At 38.8% G+C, this 16,596-nt stretch overlaps 1 protein-coding gene across 1 annotated transcript; it reads right to left on the bottom strand.

Moving 5' to 3' along the window:
• Nucleotides 1-1,973: 1,973 nt before the first annotated feature.
• Nucleotides 1,974-15,171, bottom strand: LOC140953591 (uncharacterized). The gene is made up of 3 exons (XM_073403005.1): nucleotides 14,815-15,171; nucleotides 2,428-3,054; nucleotides 1,974-2,093 (listed from the first exon to the last, which is right to left on the bottom strand). Exons 1-3 carry the CDS (start codon nucleotides 15,056-15,058, stop codon nucleotides 2,089-2,091), a joined length of 876 nt encoding a protein of 291 aa, XP_073259106.1. The 5' UTR covers nucleotides 15,059-15,171; the 3' UTR covers nucleotides 1,974-2,088.
• Nucleotides 15,172-16,596: the final 1,425 nt, after the last annotated feature.

The raw sequence follows: 16,596 nt of genomic DNA, 5'->3' as shown, positions 1-16,596 counted from the left end.
AGAGGAGGAAGAGATTGGATAGTAAGTGGATCACAACAATCTTTTGTACCACTTCTAATGGTGACGTCATGCTGTGAAATAGGAACAATTTTAGGAAAATTCTAGACTGCAATATATATCTGCCCGTGAACAACAAAACCGGGGGCTTTTTCAAAAAGCTTTGCAACTTCACCAGCCTTTCCTTGAACACAGAATGACACATCTTGATCGGCAATAAAGGTGATGCCTACATGGGAAGCTAAAGATTTGGGCCTCTTTTTTTCTGAGTCATTTTGATGATCTTTGGAGGACCTAGGTTTTTGGGTAAACGTTTTCCTAAGTTTGCGTTTGGGAGATTCTGAGCAGTGCTCAGATGTAGATTCATCAATATTTGCACGCCACTTACGCTTTCTACCAGATGAAGATACAGACACATAGTTTAATGGCATATTGAAAGAAGAATCTGGTAACCAGAGATCGTCACATTCAGAGTATCCCTTAAAACGGACAAGGTACTCAAAGGCTTGTGTTGCAGGATTAATACGGCGATCAACAATTTGTTCAACCTCATAATATTCTTCACTGACTTAACTGTGCCCTTCACTCATATCAGACAACTCTGATTCGCCAGAACCTTCGCTCGCTTTTCGGACATCTTGCATACGTGATGACGTATTTATGACTTCCTCGAATGGAAGATATCCCTTTTTCCGATAAGCAAATGGCACTCTCTTTTGAAAGAGAAAAAAAAAACGCAACAAAAAAATCTCTCGTAGCCCGAAAACTGGACGAAGAACTGCCTAATGTGTGCTTGAGCCAAGGCGCTTACACAATGCAAGATAAGTCCTACAACTACTCTTATTTCGCCTTTTATTGTCAATCAAAGTGTTGGCGGATTCATGCGCATCGATGAGGAGAAAAGATCCTCGCTAACGTTAAAGGCTTAGTAAGGGTGTTGCTCTCAACTTTGAGAAGTCTGCCGAGTTAGTGACGTCAGCATATACACAGCCTCTGTGATATCTGGTAATACCTCTTTTTTCAAAGCCCCTTAATTCCTTTCTTGACGATCATTATAAGGCGGTAGCCTGTGTACAGACGGCCCCTCTCCCCTCCTCATCGAAAAAAAAATTGGCGTCTATACAAAGCCTATAAGGCGGAGGCGTTCGAGCCCTCTGTCGCGCCATGTAAGGTAATACCAGGGCGCTACAATTCAACGGTTTAAAATTTTGGACATTCCACGTGGCCAATGGAACGGTGCATTTCGGTTGCACAGCCCCGAACCAAACCACCTCGCGTTTGGTTATTGTCCTTGTAAGCAGAATACAAAAGAGCGGTACTGGGTACAACAATTTTCACCGAAATGGTCTGTTCCAATTTGATGTACCAACCGAAATTTCCGGAACTGGGTTGAATGGAAGGCGATCCAAGACAGTCTTGGTTTGTACAGTGGATTGATTGTTGTTGTTATTGTTTTCATTGTGTACATAGATTGGAGAGTTTGTCACTGTTTCGACAATTTTTGAGTAGTAAGGCTGGTTAATTCGCTTCATAGCGGGTATGACATCATTGGGAGTGGATAAGGGGCCCATCTGAATGATGAATATTGGGTTAGGGTTACAGGTGCAAGTCGCCTTATAACCGTATTTAAACCGTAGGATAAAGCAGTTTTATAAACTTTAGCGTGGCATGAAGTACACTTGCTAAAACTTACGGAAAAATTTCTGCTTGTTTTTTTTTCCTTTCAAAGGCAGGTTATTATTCAGCAAAATAATCAGCATGGCTGATGGTATTCAAATTTGAAGTCGCTTTCCTTCAACTTTACCGGACCTGAACTGCCGTTCATTAGAACCAATTATCGATCCCCTCAAGGGCGGCCTATCTATTCCTGCCCCCAAGCCCCTGCCGTTTTAATACTTTTTAACAGTTCTTGCATGATGCGAGACTTTCGACGTCAATAAGGATAACAACTTCACAAGCCCTACATGTACAATTACTCTTTATTTTCCCTTCACAAAAATAAAACCCACGAAATTTTAAAGCAACTGGCAGAAAATGCTCCATGTTTAATATTGGCTTCAATTTTCTCGGACTTGACGCTTCTCTCCAGGATCATGCTGAAAAGGAAATATAAAAGCAAACAAGGTTAGCTTATAATGGACTTTGGAGTCTAAAATGCAGTCAGGAATCTATAATATCATGATTTAGGCGAGTGCTCGCAAGATCTGTGTGTGTAAAAACTGAACTGTTCGGTACCTTTTGAATACAAGCTATTTTCAAAAAGTTCTTTAAGTCGAAGTGCTATTGGAACTCAGGGTAGGATCATTCTATAGCGAAAATATTCAATACCGATTGATGAGAGAATGACTGCCGACTTATGCACTTCTATTTTTCACATTGCAACGAACATTCAAATTTACTGTTTTTATTTTTTTCTATTTTTTTCATTACCTGCGACAAGCTTCTGTATTGCTTGAATTTGCTCCTGACTCAAAGCTCTGTTGTAGATCCGCATCTGAGCAATTCTGCCTTTGAAGTACCGCCTATCACCACTCTTCACTCCCATTCTGATGCTATCTTGAGTGGCTAGTTCAAGGCCCGCTCCAATGTTTAACGTCTGAACCACAGCTCCATTGACCCACAGTTTGGCTTCGCCAGAACAACGGTCGTAAGATGCGCCAACAAACTTCCATCCACCCGCGAGACTGGTGTGTATCAAATTGGTGGTAAACGAATAACCTCGTTTTGTGAAACGGACAAAGAGTTTTCCATTGACAACCCACAGGTGAACACCCCAGCTTCCACTAGTCCTGTAGTTGAACAGAGGTCCATCTTGGCCATCAAAGTACACCCAGCACAGCATGGTCATCGAAAAACGCACGTCCAAAGGTCCTCCAATCCTGTTGGGAAACTCGATGTAGCTGTTGGAGCTTCCGGAAAATTGATAAGAGTAGTTAGGTCTTCCATCGGGCCCTGGAGCAAGAGTAACCGCACCCAGAATCCCTTTTACCGCTCGGTTGTTAATCTCCTTGGTTCCGTACGCAGCATTAAGGGGGAAGAAGGCGACAGGATCTGGAACTTTGAATGAGTAAAGAATATTTATCATTATTTTTGAAGAAAATGAATTCTGATGCACTGGATCTATGAGGAGGATCGACGATGGGTAACAGTCCGCAAATGAAAAAAATAAGGTTCATAATCAGGGTACAACAAGATATCTTTGCGACTCCGCGTGTCAGTATGTAATTTTACGTGGCCTAATATTTATGCTTGTAGTTATGGGTTCTCATATTTTGTAATCACCCATTAAAAGGGATTCACAGCTTACAACTGCGTCTTTACACTCTTCTCCCTTTTCTTATTGACTGAAGTTTATGCGGAAATTCAAACCACTCAGTAGTCTAGCAATTATTTATATTTTAAAGAAGTGACGGCATTCAAAACTGAACTGCAACCACCAACCAACCTTTTTCCTTCTTCCTTGGAGAAAGTTTTTAGCCCTTGTTCAATCGCTTCCAGTTTTGTTTTCATTTCTATGATTACTTTCTCGAGCTTAATTGGGTCCAGCGTGAAAGCTGTAATAGCGGAGCTCCCGCGCGCAAAGCGCGCGCAGCGGAGCACCATGGGTAACAAAATTTGGTAAACTATCCATCCGAGAAAATTTGGTTATGACGTAGCGTACGCCCGCCCGTCCGTACACACATTTCATGTAAGCCGATGTCAAATGTCACAATAGATCTTGCACAACTTGACTAGCCTTTCAGTTTTGTAAGCCATCTGTATGAGTACAATTAGATTGACAGCTGTCAAAATCAGACATCCGCTGACAATTATCACATAACCATCTCGCGGGCTCAGATGAAAGACCAGTCGTTTTGCCCTACATATAATAAAAATTTGGTAAAATTTGGTAAACCATCCATCCGAGAAAATTTGGTTATGACGTAGCGTACGCCCGTACACTCTTTGCGGGGGAGGGAAGGGAATCAGGTGTCAGCCCGTCCGCGGGAGGAGTATGTTATAACCGCGCGATGCATTTGCGCAACCCACCTGTTTCGTGGCGGGACAAATTGGCGGGACATCGCGCAAGAAATGACGTGGCTGTCGTCGCGTTCAAAAACATGTTTACTTCAACGGAACTACCTCATTGCATAAGGATTTTGTCCGGGGAACTCAGTTTCTAGTAAACTGTTTCGAAGAAATTGTTATGGCAACAAACAATAGCGGATTGGATTCAAACTATTTGCTTGTAAGTGAAAAGCAACGGGAAAGAGAAGAAGAGAAAGGCATAGAGTAAGAATTAACAGGCGCGCTAGCTAAGAGGATTCAAGTGGAAAATTTATGCAGCATCTGCGACTTGTTCACTGATAGCTGAAGCTGACAGAGTGTTGAGTCATCTCTTGATGTTTTTACCTGTCTTTTTGCACTGGATCTACAAAATGAAATACAGCAGCTATCAACATTTTTTTGTTATTCTTGGCTGGCTTGTTTACTGGGTTGTGGTTGAGAAATCCGCCGCACGACAAAAAGAAATCGGGAATCATCGTTTTCAAAAATAAGCTACTCTTAGTAAGCTTGCTTCGCCTTGCTGGACCTTGCGAAAAATCTTAAGCGATTCTGGCCTTACTTGATGGGTTTCCGTGCTGTATCTCGACCGGTAAGCTTGAGTAATTTTATTGCTTTTTATGTGTTTTCTTTTTTCATGTTTATGCCGTCATTTTACCCACATTACTAAGGTTTGAATCAATTTATCTGATCTAGTAAAGAACTTAAAAAGTCTTTAGACGTTTTCTGACCGCGACTAGAAGAAAAAGTTCTGAAAAATAGTTTAGTTATCCTATTGTTTGTTAAAGAAAACTTCGAGCGATATTCTTGCCTGGAGTTCATCTTGAAAAATAGCAAACACGGCGAAGGCGGCTTAAAACTTAAGGCTTAATTTAAATCTGTTCGTGACTCAGCTTTACTCTCAAAACACGTCTTCGGGAATAAAAATTGTTGACCTTTAAATGTTTCTTCGTATTATATTTCTTGTCTTGATTGTTTGTCAAGATCTCGTTCTTACATGATCGCTTTGCCAGTTGTTGTTTTTAGTTGTCCGTGAACGCGTTGGTCACGCTCTACGTCCAATTTTTATGCTCTGATTGGTCAAAATTTGACAGGTGAGTTCATGAGGAAAATTTATGCAGCATCTTGAAACTTGTTTACTGTGACAGCTGAAGCTGACAGAGTTTTGTGTCAACTTGTGATGTTTTTAACTGTCTTGTTCTACTGGATGTACGAAATGAAATTCAGCTACTATCAACAGTCTTCTGTTATTCATGGCTAGTTTGTCTATTCAGTCTATTGGGTTTTTGGTTGAGAAATACGTCGCCTGTCAAGGTCGGAAATCCGATTTCGGATGGCATCGATTCGTTTTCGTTTTTCACCTTGCTTGATTGAAAAGTCTGAAGCGATGTAGCTTCCAGGAGCTGCCTGAGTAATTATTGTATTTGTGTTTGTTTTTTTCATATATCTAATTTCATGAAGCCGAGCGCAGTTTATGAGGCTATAGTTTATGCATGTTTGAATTAAGATTTGAGATAATCATCTTACCTATAGTATGAAGTTTGATTTAAGCTTGCAGAACCTTAAAAAGTCTTTAGTCGATATTTTCTCACCGCAAATAGAAAGAAAAAAACGTTGCGTTTTTATTTTGGCTGTAGAAAGAAAGCTTTGAGCAATTTTCTCGCCTCGAGTTCATCTTTGAAAACAACAAACACCAGGAAGCCGGCTTTAAAACATAAACTTAGGCTTTAACCATAAAGACTCAGGATTCTTAGAGACACTTTAATACGTAATTGTCTTCGTGAATGAAAATTGTTGTCTCTGTTACAGTGTAAATGTTTCACCGAATTATATTTCTTTTATTGATTGTTAGTAGTCTCTCTTGCAATTTGCCGTTAATGTTTTCAGTTGCGGGAGTACTCAAAACGTCGCGCGTTTTAAACGCTTGTGTTATAAAACCATTAAATAAAAAAAACACAATAAATTCTTTATTATGTTGAAGTGCAATTCTATTAATGTTCATTCAAACACTCCACAGCTTGCAACTGGCTGGCCGTTATATAGGTGATTTTAGAAATTTTTTTAGCGGTTTCGCTAAAAGCCCACGCGTGCTTCGATCGTCCTGAATATTGAATGAGTGTAATTTATATTTCAAAACTGTGAAATACTGCATTCTGTCTGAGGTCTGTATGATAAAAACAGCGCCTCATAGTACAAAAAGGTTGGTTTACACGCCCCCAGATTTGTTAGCAAGATTTTGTAAAGCAGACTTGTCAAACGGAAAAAATTCTGCCGGATTTGCTTTCCAAGTATTTGTTTTCCAGGCCTAATGTACTGTGGTCAAGAGCCATTATGGACGTTAAATGCGATCGTAGATGATTGCTATTTTTTGGGTGTACATAAGGCCGTCAACTCGATGTAAGGTTTGGTGCACTCTTGGACTGTTAGCAAATTATTTTTCTCTCAAATCACTTAGCCTTTATCCCTCAAAACAAAAGTCACATGAATGTGCTCTAAAGTGGACTGATTTGTGGAATAAAAGTTTATTGTTTGATTGAAATTACAAATTTATTAATGGGAGCTTCGCTTTTAGCCCTGGCTAAATCTATATATTAGTTGTTTTTAGTGTGCAACTAAAACAGTGGATAGTGTTTTTCGCGCGCTCTGATTAGCTACTCAATCAGTGAATATCTTGCATTAGTAAAATCCAACTAGTGGTCTATTATTAATGCTGCGTTCTGATTGGTTGAGCTACTACTAGGCTATATGTTACAGCCCACTAGTAGAGAAAAGCGCCGCATTTTTGCGCTCAGTGTCTGTGGGGGGGGGGGGGGGGGGGGCTTGCCGCAGCTGGAATTGACTGATGCATTATAGAAAGCCTCTGTTTGCATTAAACCCTTGGTCCACAGTCTTATTGTGCAGGGAACATAACATCCTGAACATATTACTATGAAACGCAACTGTATACATGTGCATTTGTGGTTATATATTATTCATTTACTACGTGTAGTTTTCTTACTGCAAAAAGGTTTTTCCTCCCCCTGATTGCCTGGGGAATAGCCTCTGTCAAATTTTTCGCTTAAAAGCACTTTGTTTTGTTTTTCATCAGTCAGATCACCTTGGTATGCAATTTTGGTGCGGAAGGTTCTCTCAAAGCAAGCAAGATCATGGAACTTAATTGGCCTCACAAAACAGAGCTTGGCCAATATCCAGCGATCGAGCACTAAGTAATGACTTGAGAATAGAAGTGACTTAAAACACCAGTATCCTCGTGACATACACAGCGTGCAAAGAAAGCAGTGTCCAATAGCCCAGGGCTAGTGGATTTTGCTATCGGGCTAGTGAATTCTGTTCTTAACTTGCCGGACGGGCAAGTGATGTTTTTTGAGAAATTCGAATGGTTTAAGGCTAGGATTCATTTGAAATAAGAAAGTGGAAAATGATCAAACAGGAACTGATGTTTTGACAATGACCATGAAATTGATGATCACCTTGTTGATAAAACGTCAGTCGCTGTCAACAAGAGTCCTACTCAGGACATTCACCAGACAAATCATATTCCACTTTGCTGAAATATTATAGGCTGTAAAACTATCACTAGCCATAAGCTGCACTTGAATTCAAGACTACATTAATTAGTGTCTGTTAAATTTGTTAGTATGTTGAAAAAAGGCTAGGTTTTCAATTTGTGAAGTATACAATTAATTTACCTCAAAAAACAGTACTTGTATTATGTCAAAGTTTAGCCATTCATTTTTTGTTGATGTAATTTGTGCATTTGAATCTTTGCACTTATTTTATACCCTCTAAGCACGCTACAATTGTGTTCACCTTGCAACTTCTGCGTATGAGATAGGACCATAAATAAGCATTGTTAGTACGAGTCTATGTGCAGGAAATGAATAAAATTTTAAATGCAACACAGATGGATTTCAGGTTTATGGTGGTCTATATATTTGTCTGACTTATTTAATGAACAAGTCTTCATTGCATGTAAGTTAACCAGGAAAAATACTCAAAGGTTAATTTCATGTAAGAATAAAGAAAAATTGTCATTGGAAAACCTGGTTTCGGCAAATATGAAACTTTTTGGACGTATTTACGTAGTAACGGAAACAGACGGAAACACAGAAAAACAAGTCAGGTTGCCGGACCGTATCTTCACGTTTCCGCCAGTAGAACGAACGAAACAACAGGTTTCCGGTACGGAATATCGCGTTTCCGCAACATAAGCACACGTTAACGATTGCGGAAATACGTGATTCCTGAAACGGCAATCTGTCGGAAACATGTAAAAAAGTGTTCCTGTTCCGTTGAAAACGCAGCGACGGAAACATGAGAAACCGTAATGTATCCGCTAACGGAAACACGCGTTTGCCGCTGTGTTTCCGCAACGGAGTCACGTGTTTCCACCATGTTTAAGTTTACGGATACTTGATTTTTCGTCCTGTGAATTTGCTGGCCAGAGTCCAACATTTCCAAGCATTAAGTCCATCAAAATTTATACTTTCAGAATATTGTATACCTGGCAACTCTCACGCATTAAGCATGAGTCTCACGCCGGTGGACTAAAGAGTCTAAAGACATCGATCTCACGTATCAAGGACAATTTCTCACGCCTGACTCACAAATCCGGATTAAGTGTTTTTTTAAAAAATGATAAGTAATGAAAATCCAATCCAAAAAGGCGTTAAATGATGACTTTGATGGTGTACTTTTTTGTGTTCTAACGAAATTAAAGCACGCTAAAATTGTCGTCTTTAAAATAACTTCGAAAAGTTCTAACGAAATTAAAGCACGCTAAAGTTGTCGTCCCTAAAATAACTTTGAAAGTGCTCAAACGTCTTCGGAACATTTGCGGACATTTTCGGTAACGTTCGGAAGTCTTCGGAAAGTCGTCGGAAATCTGCGGAAGTAGCCGGAACGTTTCTAGAAACCCTGGTGATGACAAGGTGAAAACCCAGAAAAAGTTTGCAGGTATAATACTTGGACGAAAATAGTAAGAAAGACCAAGAAAGACTATACCTAAATCATCTCGGTAAAAACTTGCAATTACTTTTGCAACGCCCTCATTAGCAGCCATCGTATGCTGGCGCGTACTTAGAGGAGTGTAAATTTGAGAACATAGGTCATTTACAACAGATGGTACATGACATACATGGGTTTTACAGTAAATCATTAACGAATAATGACACTTAAGCGTCTTGCTGCTAAGATTACCCATAAAAACGCACATTTGAGTCACATTGTCTGATGAAAAGAGTGGAACAATGCTAGTTAAGACCTTAAGGGACTGTGCAATAATTATCAGGAGGGGGGGGGGACTGAAAAAGTAGAGTTATCTAGCAAAAACTTAGACAGTATCCCCCTCCAAACCAAAAAAAATTAGTTCTAACCCCTCTCTGTTATGTTTAAGATAACTTCGCACCCCCCCCCCCCCCCCACCCAAGATTTAGACAAAGCATTTGCTAAGTACCGGGGTGCTTACCACATTGGCTCAAAAGCTAAAACTTCTGAAGCCAGAAAGAGAAAGGAGCAGATAAAAAAAATCAAAGAACAGGAGATTGAACGCTTCAAATAACAGACGAAAAAGAGCTTGCATTATATTTACATCCTTGAGAGGAGTGCCTGATGAACTTTGTTATGAGCCAGATATATATGGAATTCAGCAAATCGATTCAGTCGATGAAGAAACATTACTTTTATTCACATCTAAAACCGACAAAGCTTGTCTACGAGATCTGTTTGATTCCCATTGTTTTATGGGGGAAGCTGAAAAACACGTTCATGATATTTGCTTTACATAGGATCAGCTCAGTTAATTAGAAGACAGGTTAAAATTGATCAGTTGTGAATTTGCTTTTCATTTTAATGGAATATTTTCAATAATCGTTTATCAGCTGTTCGTATTGATATTTGTTTCAGTCTATCATGACGCCTGTATTGAGAATCTTTTATTGCGTTTAATTTTATTTACATTTCGAATAAAACTTAAGGTCCCCCCTCCGTCAAATGACTGATTTTACTTTGAGCCACCCCCCCATCTTGGCAGCAATTTTATGTAATGCCCCCCCTCTAGTTTTTCAGCCCCCCCCCCACCCCTCCTGATAATTATTGCACAGTCCCTAAAAACAGGTTTTGTAGAAAATAAGGGACAATCAGGTCCTTTGTCCGTTGTCAGTAAAACCCAAGGCAAATGTCAGTTGTCAGTTAAATTTTAGGCTATTTGTCAGTTGTCAGTTAGTATTTTTGCTATTTGTCAGTTGCCAGTTAACCCCATCCAGACCCTCACTTAAGCGGAGCTCATGCTCTGTTGGAGGCGAAACACGTTTTACAACATTTGCAAGAAAATGGTTAGCTAACTTTAAAATAAGTTGTCAAACGATTCATATATAGAAGAGGGTGTGAATGGGGTTAACCGACTGGCGGCAAACGGCGACTGAGTACCGACCAAACAAGAAAAAAATTACCGACTAGGACAGGAAAAATATTAACCGACTACCGACACAGACCGACATTATTTGTATTTGTTTTCAGACGGAAGATCATTTTGTATTTTTTCTAGCTTAAGACTCATCAGATGGTCCGAGTGAAAGAATTTCCTCTTTTGTTGATGTTACAGCCAATGCCTAAATCATTATCGCCGGAAAGTTCGAATCGACGTGCGCAGTGAGAGGCGACTTTTAGAAAATATCAATCTCGTTCCCAGAGTTCGCGTTGCTTTGTCCAGCGGAAGGGCAACGGGGACCTCTGGGATAATTCGTTTCAACTCGATTTTTCATTGGCTGCCCATCTGAGCATGAGCAGTAGACCCAGAAGTCAAAAGGTAAACAAAAGTGGAGGGAAAGAAGCGCCGAAGGGGCTTTCAAGTTGTTATTGAGCGTGGTAAATCAAACATTTTGCTCGTAAACGCCAATCTCAAGTCTAGCCTTCAAGGGAATTTTTTTCTTATCCTACCTAAATGTAAGCGATATCGAACGGCTTCAGCAACAAGGCACACAAGATAAAGCAAAGCTCAATCAAATCCGCCGACGTTTGGCAAAGACTTGAGAAACGTGGAAATAAAGAAGACTGAGTTGGTTTGTTATTTTCCTTTTCCAGGATTTTGTTTACCGAATTCTTCTTGTTTAAATGAAAAATGATTAATCATAGCAGAATTTGGCACTGCATGTTTAAAAATATATACTTCCAGTCGTTTAGTTTTTAAAAGAGAAGTGTTATTAAACATACTGTGGAGTTGACACTGAGTTGATTATTTTTCAAGTGAATTAGTATTTTCAGTCCAGTGAAAGTTCAGGTTGATGGGATTGTACACATGCTGCACTTTCCTTTTTCACTGATAAATGTATGAACCTTAAAGATCTTACAATTATTAAATTTTTGCATAGTTATTTAGATAGTTAGGGCATTTTAAAGTCCTAAAAAAGTGTTAAGTTAATTTTTTAATTTTTTCATCCAGCCATTTATGCAGGTATGCTGTTAACAGTATAAAGGCCCTTTGGCTTCCCTTCTTTTCCCTCAATTCTTTCATTACTAATCTTTTCTACCAATATGTTTGTTACTTATTTTATATACATATTTTTCTCTTGGATTTGTTTTCAGGAGGCGATGTCGCCAAGATTCAGTAAAACTTTGAAATACAACAATGTGCTTGTATTAATATAAACCCAATAATTGTAGGTTGGTCCTCCTTAAGGTAACTGTAACAAAATTTTAGCCAAGGAAAAGTAGGTGGTATTTATGGCTAAAAGTCTAAAACTTGAAAAATGTTGCACCTATGTCTTTCAATGTTTGACTGTGTCAATGGAAAATATCATTGAAGAAATAAAAGTTTGCTAAACCCTTGGAGAATGTATTTAATATGTTGATATTTCCAAATTCTTTTTCCTATATGGCTCTTTTTAGATCAGTCATCAGTGATTTTACTTTCGTAAACTTCCCATGTTTACACAAAAACATGGGAAAATTCTTCGGCTTCCTAAGTGTTTTGTTTTTTATGTTGTACCTAAGTGTATCATCAATGATCAATCCACTGATGGTGAATGTGTGGTTCAGGCAAATATTCATTCTAACCCCATGGAGATTACTGGGGTTTAATGAATCTGAAGTAAATATTTCTGACAAAAGTATTGAGCCTAACCTTGATTTGAAACTAGAAGTTGTGCAGTAGACCCTTCCAGTGGGAAAGTATGATTATCTTCTGAAGCAATACAATGTTTTGGTCATAATATTGTAACAAGCTGCAGTGAATCTTTGCAAAAAGTCTGTTCCTGGTAAAATATTGAGAACACATGTGGTTCTACAGTTTTGCATCCTTTACAAAGTCGCTTTATGGACTTTCTCGTGTCTTTTTGTCCTGATAATGACCTGGATCTATTTGTTCACTTGAATTTCTATTAAGTTGCCCCCCTTCTTTTATTTAGGGGTTAAGGGCTAATTACTGGGGTGGACAAAATTGTCAGTAAATTCACCTAAAACAGAACCTCTATTGAGTGGACAACCTTTAGCGGCCACTTATCCCTTTCCTGAGAGTGTCAGCTTCAAAAAAAGTTCCCTTGTCTCAGGGTTCAATAGTATTGTCCTAACTTGCCGAAGCAAAAACAGAATCGCCTCATAATAATCTTTAGTTTCTTTCTTCTCGTTGCTCTTATTGGTTCCGCCTGTACAGTTGGGACGACAACAAGAATCCTGTTGTCGGCAAACGGATTATCCCAGAGGTCTCGATCCCCGTTGCTGACCAAAAGGATCGCGGCCTCTGGGAACCAGATCGCAAAAATATCAATGCAATTTCCATTACAAAGAAATGATTGAGAAAAGATCGAAAATCGAAAAAAAACTGTTCTAGAGGCATTAGAGTTCGCCTACTTCGCATCAACTCCATTAGTATTTTTGTTAAACTAAGTGAATCTGCATTTATACAGTACGTTATACGTACCTTGCAGGTTTTATCCGTTTCGGTTTTAAGGTAAACAAATTTGCAAATTGACTGTAAAGGATTTGTATGGTTGTCGACTATAAAACTCGGAAACAGACCCCAGTTAAAGTGTTCCAGTTTGCGTCCATTAAGTTCGTCGGGTACAAACACTTTGCATCAGTTCTTCGGTTTAAAGATGCTTACTTTCAGGTCCAGCTACATTTTACACTTCCCGATGGAAATTTGAAAACACCGTAAATTTCAGTATGGACTCTAGGGCGAAATTTTATGATATTAGCTTTTCGATGTCTCTGCGAAAAACTGTCCAAATTTTATCCAAAACCTCTCGTTCTCGGCTAATTTCTCGCATTTTGAACACATTTCAGAATATATATTGAAAGCATTTTCCTTCAGCGGTTCCTTTTTGACTGTAAATACTTTCATGTTTGTGTATCGTGACAATAAGGACTTTAAGATCCAACAGCGCAGACGACAACAAGAAAAAAAAACAATAGGTTTGATTAGCAAAACAACAACTTCGCACGTGCATTACACTTTTTTGTACATTTCTTTCCCGTTTTTGCACGACTACGACGTGAAAATGCCTAATTTCGCGTTTTATGGAGGACGTAAATAATCAACGGCGAAATTTTATTTCTCTTTCTGAGCTTGAATATGGCCCCTTGAAATTCAGCTTCAGGAGGGTTCGCCTACAATTGACAAAGTAAGTGGATAAGAGTAATCGCTATAAAGACTGAAAGAACGCAAATTCACTTTTTAAGCGACGTTCTTGTCGCCGTCGCGTTGTTGGATCTTAAAGTCTGTAAAGTCCCTATTGAAAGAAAAAGTCTAGAAAGCAAAACCGTCTTTAAACTAACGCGACTTGACATAGGTGACATTATTTTTCCCCGTGGGACATAAGTAAACCAGACATCTTAGTTTTCTTCGAACAAACAACGACTTACTTCAACCTACAGTACTATCAATTCACGGTCGGAAATATCTGACACTAAGACAATGTTTTTAGACACGGTTGTATACACACAGGGGCACCCAACGATGGTTTCCTACTAAACACATTGAAAACACTTTTTAGGCTTTCCAGAGTACTTTTAGATATCCAGAAATGTATTCTAAGCGGCGCTATAAAATTTGTATCTGTTCGGTCGTCCTAGGGGAAGTTGAGTCTTTTCGAAATTACAAGGACTTGAGTATTATTTTTCCGTTTTAGCCTTAATTCAGTGAGTTTTGGTTATCATACTGAAGGAACAGACGTTGTCAAGTTAACAAGCGAACTTGCTTCGTGTAAGTTTATCAGGTGATTATTGCTGTATTGCTGATGGGTTTGAGCTTCGAGTAATTTGCTTTGACCGCCCCGTCTAATGTTACATTGATTACTTTTTTTATTGTGCCCTGTAATCAACAGGGGAAACCAAGTTCGCATTTACAATAAAAGCTTTATAATTGGCGTTTTTATCGGTACTATATTGGCAAACAAAGGTGAAATAAACGATCATTTTGCTTGAAACAAACGAGAGTTAATGAACTAAGTGCAATCAAATGCTGCATTTTTACAAGTTTTGCACGTTTTATCGGGATCAAAGTCTTAACACTGGGTGAAATACATAACAAATATTAATAATTAAGCATGAAAAGGAACTTGACTGTGTTTTTGATCAGACAATTTCTTTGTGATGATCTTCCCGTCAAATTTGTCCAATCCGAAGTCGATACAACCTTTGTGAAAAATACTCATCCTTAATGACACGACGATAAAGTAGAGAATTGAAAAAAAAATTGTACCCAGGTGGCCCAAATGATAACCAGTACTAAATCAGGTCTGAAATCAATTAATGAAACCAGCAAACCATGCAACTTACCTATTTTTGTTGGTTCTACCTTCTTAGTTAAATTCTTAAGCTCCTGTTCAATCGCGTCCAATTTTCTTTTCATTTCGATGATCGTGTTTTCGAGCTTCTTGTTATGACCCGCGTAGAAGCTGTTGTAGTTGTTGATGTTGCAAGAAGACATTGTCGAATCTAAGCGATTCTGTTTTTGCGTTGTGGCTGTTGTTTCCATCGTTTGCAGCACCGACAGTAAACAGATAAAGCAAACAAAAATCATTCTGAGCCGGAGTTAAGCAACCTTCGACTTTCGATTTCAGTCTTCTATACCTCGCGCGGTGAAGATAAAGGAAAAATGATAGCGAAAAGACGAGGTATTTGGTATACAAACTTTAAATCAGTTCCTCTAATGACCCTTGGAAACCAACAACTTGATACCAAAATTACTCAAAATAGCCTCAGACGTGCCATTTTGGTGGTTTGTGTCCAGGCTTGTTTTGTTCTCTTCAACCAAAAAAGGCAAGGTCGTTGACAGAATTGATATGTTGACCTTGCCAAAGACTATTTTTTGCACTCTTATGTTATATAGTTTTCCTGTGCAGATCAAAACATTTTTGACCAAAGGTGAAATAAACGATCACGTTGCATCAAACAAACGAGAGTTAATGAAGTTTAAGTGCAATCAAATGATGCATTCTTACACGTTTTGCACGTTTTATGGGGATCAAAGTCTTAACACTGGGTGAAATACATAACGAATATTAATAAGAATTCTAAGCGATTCTGTTTGTGGCTGTTGTTTCTATCGTTTGCAGCACCGACGAAGAACAGATAAAGCAAACAACTATCATTCTGAGTCGGAGTTAAGCAACCTTCGACTTTCGATTTCAGTCTTCTATACCTCGCCAGGTGAAGATAAAGGAGAAATGATAGCGAAAAGACGAGGTATTTGGTATACAAACTTTAAATCTTCTTCTGATGACCCTTAGAAACTGACACCTTGATACCAAAATTATAGTCTGGGAGCATCTGTAATTCCGTGGGAATTTTGTGGAAAAAGCAAGCCACCTATCTAGATGTGTTAAGGGGACTCGCGAAAACTCCCATAAACCTTATAATATTTCTGTTATGCAACAACGATTCCCACTCGTGAGCTTGGGTATCTGTGGTTATATTTCACGTCACATGATATTTATCCTCTAAATTTTTACCAATAAGTCTATTCTGAGCAGTTTAAGTCCTACTGAGAATGTCAAAATTACATATTTTGTAGATTTGGGGAAATCTCGTAAGTTTCCACTAGCTTCCAAAAACGTTGTGCGACATTTTGACTCCCAGTCTCGTTTCCGTGCTATAATGGTCAGGTGATCAGTTTAATTGCTCAACAGATACGTTTTCAAGTCAGATAAATCATTATGTCTTATATGAATAATTCTGGTAGCAATCTGTTGTCATTTAAGATTGTTTTCATGTACTTTAGGTCCCAGCCTCGTTTCCATGGAAGAAGATAAACGTCACATTTTAAATCCACCCCAGTGGGCATCGGTGCAAGTTACAAAATTGCCGACAACATTTTTTTATGTCCCTTAGAGTCCCCGTAACACATCTAGATATATAGGTGGCTTGCTTTTTTCACAAAAATCCCACGGAACTTTATTTCTTGACATATGCTCCCAGACTATTACTCAAAATAGCCTCAGATGTGCCATTTTGGTGATTTGTGTCTAGGCTTGTTTTGTTCTTAATAATATTATAAACTCTTCCCTTCAACCAAAAAAGACAAGGTCGTTGACAAAATTGATATGTTGACCTTGCTAA

Source organism: Porites lutea, chromosome 12 (assembly GCF_958299795.1).
Source record: "Porites lutea chromosome 12, jaPorLute2.1, whole genome shotgun sequence".
Classification (NCBI taxonomy): domain Eukaryota; kingdom Metazoa; phylum Cnidaria; class Anthozoa; order Scleractinia; family Poritidae; genus Porites; species Porites lutea.
Note: the sequence above shows the minus strand (reverse complement) of the source record. Positions and strands in the feature narration are given on the sequence as shown.

Bases quoted from the DNA above. Each gene is read 5' to 3' on its own strand.
- LOC140953591 (XM_073403005.1), bottom strand. From the start codon at position 15,058: ATGATTTTTGTTTGCTTTATCTGTTTACTGTCGGTGCTGCAAACGATG. The intron at 3,055-14,814 runs GTAAGTTGCATG...ACTCATTCAAAG, and splicing joins GGTAGAACCAACAAAAATAG to TTCCAGATCCTGTCGCCTTC.